The 6,133-nt window shown below is 37.5% G+C and overlaps 1 protein-coding gene and 1 long non-coding RNA gene across 2 annotated transcripts in view; one reads left to right on the forward strand and one right to left on the reverse strand.

The window, feature by feature from the left end:
* LOC138006194 (uncharacterized) overlaps positions 1 to 1,418 on the reverse strand; it is a 20,915-nt gene extending 19,497 nt beyond the window's left edge. Inside the window, exon 1 of the mRNA XM_068852356.1 lies at positions 489 to 1,418. Coding sequence (XP_068708457.1) covers positions 489 to 1,302 — 814 coding nt within the window. The 5' untranslated portion in view covers positions 1,303 to 1,418. The remainder of the gene's footprint in view (positions 1 to 488) is intronic.
* Positions 1 to 5,308, forward strand: part of LOC138006195 (uncharacterized) — a 6,061-nt gene extending 753 nt beyond the window's left edge. The window contains exons 2-3 of the long non-coding RNA XR_011123866.1: positions 217 to 291; positions 4,923 to 5,308. This is a non-coding gene — a long non-coding RNA (uncharacterized lncRNA). The remainder of the gene's footprint in view (positions 1 to 216; positions 292 to 4,922) is intronic.
* The last annotated feature ends 825 nt before the right edge of the window (positions 5,309 to 6,133 follow it).

A 6,133-nucleotide genomic window follows, 5' to 3' on the forward strand; every position in this document is an offset into this window, starting at 1 on the left:
ATTGGCTATTTTTTATTGTCAATAAGCGGACAGACACATAAATTTCTAACGTTTCGAAGAGTTTATACTGCAACGCGCCTTACCGTGGCCACCCAACAAAGGTCAACAAACTTTCACTTTAACAACTAGGTGTAAATGCGTGTAATAGTGTAATTCTTTGATGCATTTGGCGGTAACCTAACGAGCTTCCACTGTGCATTAATTCCTTCTCCACAGCTGAAATAACCTCAACTGGATCACACAGCAAACGTCCTTTGTGACCTGCAGGTCTTCATTAGCAGTATTATGAAGGTACGACATTGTGTTTGTCACCTCTGGCAAGAAGTAAATAGTATCTGGGCGTCCGTGGGGAGACAATTCATTGCACGAGGGCCGAATCTTATGAAGGTTCCAATGTTTTGCAACACGTTCTAGCTCATGTTGTAATACTGGAAGAAAACAAAACCTTAAACATTCTACTTGCACAGGATCGTCGTCATTGTACAAACCTTGATCTCTTAGGTCCTTGAAGTAATTAATCCACCAATCAGTTTCGCTTCTTCGGAGAAATGCCCACCAGCCTTCTATTCGTTGATTCGCAACTGAACGGCCATATAGGAAGCTTTTTCTCCCTGCAAATTCGTCGCGGTCATTTCGTCTTAAGAATCTTTGCATGGCAGCAACATGCCCATTCTCAGTACCTGCATCACCACGTAAGATGTGAGGTACTCCTCCCACTTGCTTGACACAATCATGATAGTAGTTAGCGATTACACGAGGATTATTTTTTGATGGACCAACCTCGAGCCACATGATACGACGGCTGTATCCATCTATCGCTCCATGTATGCAAAACCCAAATGGTTTTAGTTTATCATAGCCGACAATGTGCCATATGTAATTTGGGCCTTTGGATATATATTTTCGTCTCCGTAACTTATGGCGCGCGCGTTGACTAACTCCTTCTGGATAAAGGACTTGCAGGATTCGACGAATTGTTTCTCTATCCACTACTTTACCATGATCTAGTGTAATTCTTTGATGCATTTGGCGGTAACCTAACGAGCTTCCACTGTGCATTAATTCCTTCTCCACAGCTGAAATAACTTCAACTGGATCACTTTGATCTCCTCTTCTCCTCAATCCTTTCCTTGCTAGAATTCGTTTAAGATGTCGTAGGCTGAGCTGAATGCCATGTACAATACAAAGAAACGCTAGAATTTCCGTGTAGCCAAATCCAAGATTGAAATACTGCTCAACGAGCGAATCTCTGCTACGTTGTCCACAGTGCACAGGGGCACCCAACGAATCTGTTCCTCGCATTATCTGTTCCCCAGAGGAACCTTGCTGGCTGGCAAAAATACAGGTGTTTCGATGAGCTGGCTGGGAAATTTTGTTATTGATAGAGGTTTTGCCTGGGAATTACTGACTTTTTCTAGCATTTCAACCCGAGCTGGCTGTAGAAACTCTGAAGACCAAGGACGACTAAAAAAGAGAACCCCTTCCCTCTCCCAGAGAATAGTCACAAACATACGACGGCTGGTCAGTGTTATTCCGCTTGCGGAAAAAACCTGTTTTGTCCCGGTTTTGTCTCTTTTGTTCGGTCGTTTTGGATCGAGGGATTTGAAAGCGCGCGAAATTTGATCAGCTGGCTGGGAAACCAACCAATTTTATCTAGCTGGCTGGGAAATTTCTTGTGTGTCTTGCTGGGAAAAAGGAACAGATAATGTTTTCCCAGCAACACTGAAAAACACCTGAAAATGCCTTAATAACATTTATTTTCATTAACTGGGGTATAATAATACATTTTACAACAAATTGGTCGTTGGGTGCCCCTGAGTGCAATGCATGGACGTAAGGCGGAAGAATACTTTCTGTTGTCAAAATCTTTACTGAAATATTGGAAAAGAAAGTCAGCCAAACAGCGATTTTAATATGCATGGTTAGTATCAGGCCTTCCCGTCGTTCCAAAACCTCATTCAAAAACCCTTGGTCCGTTGTGGGTCTTCTGGCTATATACGTTAAGGTGTAAATATACAGTCATAACTGAAAACTTACAGTTATATATAAGTGTAAATATACATTTATAAGTGTAAATTTGCAGCTCTAATTGTAAATTTACAGTTGTTAGTGTAAATTTACAGTTATAAGTGTGAATTCACTGTTATAAGTGTAAACTTACAGTTTGTAAGTGTAAACTTACAGTTTGTAAGTGTAAATTTACAGTTGTAACTGTTAATTTACAGTTGTAAGTGTAAATTTACAGTTATAAGTGTAAACTTACAGTTGTAAGTGTAAATTTACAGTTACAAGTGTAAACTTACAGTTTGTAAGTGTAAACTTACAGTTTGTAAGTGTAAATTTACAGTTGTAACTGTAAATTTACAGTTGTAAGTGTAAATTTACAGTTGTAAGTGTAAACTTACAGTTGTAAGTGTAAATTTACAGTTACAAGTGTAAACTTACAGTTTGTAAGTGTAAACTTACAGTTTGTAAGTGTAAATTTACAGTTGTAACTGTAAATTTACAGTTGTAAGTGTAAATTTACAGTTATAAGTGTAAACTTACAGTTGTAAGTGTAAATTTACAGTTACAAGTGTAAACTTACAGTTTGTAAGTGTAAATTTACAGTTGTAAGTGTTAACTTACAGTTATAAGTGTAAATTTACAGTTATAAGTGGAAACTTACAGTTATATCTGTAAATTTACAGTTACAACTGTAAATTTACAGTTATAAGTGTAAACTTACAGTTGAAGTGTAAATTTACAGTTTGTAAGTGTAAACTTACAGTTATAAGTGTAAATTTACAGTTGTAACTGTAAATTTACAGTTATAAGTGTAAATTTACGGTTGTAAGTGTAAATTTGCAGTTTGTAAGTGTAAATTTACAGTTATAAGAGTAAATTTACAGTTATAAGTGTAAATTTATGGTTGTAAGTGTAAATATACCAATACAATGTTGAATTTATATTTACAGAATAATAATTTCACCACTCAATTTCCGCATTCAAAAGATTAACAAAATAATGAAATTTGTTCTATACTTAATTTCAATATTCTCAAGGAAAAAAATTCTAGCTTTCAACAATGGTCCTAACCAGCCACCGTATGTAGCGCTATGGCAAAGACTTGCAGATTTTATTACCTCATAATTATCAATTTGTGAATACATTATGCGGAAAACAACTAGTCTGCCCATAGAACCTCTATTATCAGGGGCACCCAACGAGAAAATAGTTAAAAGCCACTCAAACATAGCATTGTTAAACGTATTTTGGTATTTAAACGGTAGATATAGGCATATTTCTCTGCCCTAAAAAATTTTCATCTGTTCGGGTTTCCTAGCTGAAAGTCTTGTGATCCGAAAATTATAGGGATCAGAACTTACCTTTTCGAAAATTTCAGCTATAAAAAAGGCTCCCGAAAATTCTAGGTGACCTTTTTTAGGGTAAAAATCCGTTAAAAGTGGTCAATTATACCATTTTTCAGATGTTCGAAAATCCTAGGACAGGCGGGCAAGCAAGAAATTTTACAACAAATGTTCCGAAAATTCTAGACCTCAAATCGTCTTCCGAACAGATATTTTCCGAAAATTGACGTTGGGTGCCCCTGTATTATATTAATTTTGCTTTCTACTTTTAGCTTGAAAATCATATGAATTTTATTTTCTCGTGTTAGAAAAATATTAAAGGCAAAGATTGTTTTTGACACTCGAAAACATAATTCACATACTCGCCCCGCCGTGAAATTAGTTTCTTCTATGAATTAAAATAATAAGCTAAAGAATCACAATGAACAGTTCTGTTAAAGTAGTCTGTTTCAACTCCTAATATACGGATAGACAGGAAACAAAGAAATGGTTACCACGATCTAGATTGCTGCATCCGTTTGATTACTTTGGTTTGTGGTTCCAGTTTATTTCTCCAGTGTCCATATGCAAGTTTCTCCAATGGTGTTTGTTCCAACAACCTTGTAACCATGTTGTTTCAAAAATTCGAGTACTGCAAGAGGAGGCAGCTGGACCCTATAGTTATATGGCGTTAGCGGAAGCCTTGTTCGCTGACGAAATATCGTTTGTACAGGCATTGGCTGCGGAAAATCGCTTGACGAATCAACCACTTGCTGATGTACCGTTGGCCGAGGAAATTCTACGGCCATTAACATACCCTTAAGTTGAGCTTCAAGAGGGTTGACTGCATTATTTTCGGCATAGTAATCAATGTACGTTGGCCCACGAAAATCAACTGTTTTCTGACCATTGTGAGCCGCGGTGCTGCTTACCAAGATATAATTCATGGTGTTTATCGATATCTTTGATTGCTCCTCTTAGAGTAAGATTACTAGTCGCAATTTCAACGGTTCAAGTGGAGCGTTTTCAAAACGATACGGTTTCGAGGTCGTGTAAACGGCGAAACCGCATCGATTGAAGAACGGTCTGGCCCGAAATTGGCTGGCTCGAGAAGTAAATATGGTAAATCTCGCACGGAGTGCAGCGCTTTGCTGCACAATCACAACTTTGATCTGTGGTTTAACTTCGCTTTTGCTGCTTTCGTGTATTTTTGGGGTCTTATGCATTGTATGCATACAGACCCCTAAGTCAGCGGGAGATCTTGATTGACAGTCAGTTTGTCACTTTGAGGACGAGAACACACGTGACAGTCTGCCTTGTGGACTGGGTACTAGTAATTGCGAGTCATTGTTTTCAAGTGTCGGCCATTGCTTCTAGCGTTCGTCGCTTGTATATAAATCAGCGGTCGTTTTCCCTGTTTTGGGAAAATTTTGAAGACATTTTCGTCGCAAATTAGTCGTAATTGTTCAAGATAAGTTATTTCTGTTTTAAAATTGATCTGTCGTGCTGTTTCAGATTGGTTTTCTTCCTTTCTTTCATTTCGAAAATTAACCACACTTTCCTGACTTGTTTGTGCTCTGTTATTTCATCCAGGCCACGTCGCAGAGTGGAGTTTCCTCAGCGATATCGATACGGGAGTTGTTTACTCACGCAAGCCAACATATCTAGACTCGGCTTGTGTTTAGTGCGGATTGCACTTAAGCTAAGACGCTTTCGCAAGCCCACATTCATTGGCTTGAAATCCGGTGTGCGTTGTACCACATACCTCACAAGTATCTCACAAGCCATCACAAACCAGTATTTATCGACTTGAATACGAGTTTTGCACTCTCAAAGAATAGTATAATAGTGGTGGTCAACTAGAAAGCCTTCGCTACTTTGACCACCACACACATTTTATAACCTGTACTATAATTATTTTATCTTGTAACCATGTGTTGTGACTATACTTTTCTTTCTATGTTAATGTTATGTAAATAGTGTGAAATAAATGAACCATGAACCTTAGTGTTGTCTGCTACTAGCCGCCAGCATGGGAACAACAATCGAACAGTACCGGTCAAGGATCGGCTGTCACAACAATTTTGTGAATATTTGATATCATTAATCCAACAACCTTTGTGTCCGCTGACTCTAGTCAAGGAAATGAAGCAATATTTGGTGTGAATGCTGGTAAGCAATGTGTAGCAATGTCACTTACTGCTATTATATACCATCAAATACAAGATAATTCTACTTTGAACAATTCTACTTTGATAACTCTACTTTGAACAATATTTTGGTTATTAGAAATAATCTATACAGTTCTGTAAGATATTCTGAGCGAACAAATGACTATTTGCTGTTAACTGGTGTTCCAGACATGGTTTCAATATTTGTATTTTCATTACAATAGTGTATTAATGCCAGTAGTTAACAAACAACAATTATTGTAATTCTGTTAAGAGTTGGAAAATACTTCTACAAGTGAATTTCTGAGAGACATATATGGACCAATGTTTGATGTCATGAACAAACTTCCAGCATTCTTACCAGCATTAACACCAAAGATTGCTTCATTTCCTTGACTAGAGTCAGTGGACACAGTGGTTGCTGGATCAATGATATCAAATATTGTAGGACCTGGATTTTCCCCCACATCATCACCTGTATTTTTGGGTAATGCAAATGCGGTGTGTACCATCAATGTTTATTACTTCTACTCCAGTAGATGCTGATAGTAACACTGTTGGATTCTCAGGATTCATTGGAGCATGTCTATAGATTGTTACTACAGTGTGGTAAATTGTTTTAATCAAATGGCT

This window comes from Montipora foliosa, chromosome 6 (assembly GCF_036669935.1).
Source record: "Montipora foliosa isolate CH-2021 chromosome 6, ASM3666993v2, whole genome shotgun sequence".
NCBI classification, from domain to species: domain Eukaryota; kingdom Metazoa; phylum Cnidaria; class Anthozoa; order Scleractinia; family Acroporidae; genus Montipora; species Montipora foliosa.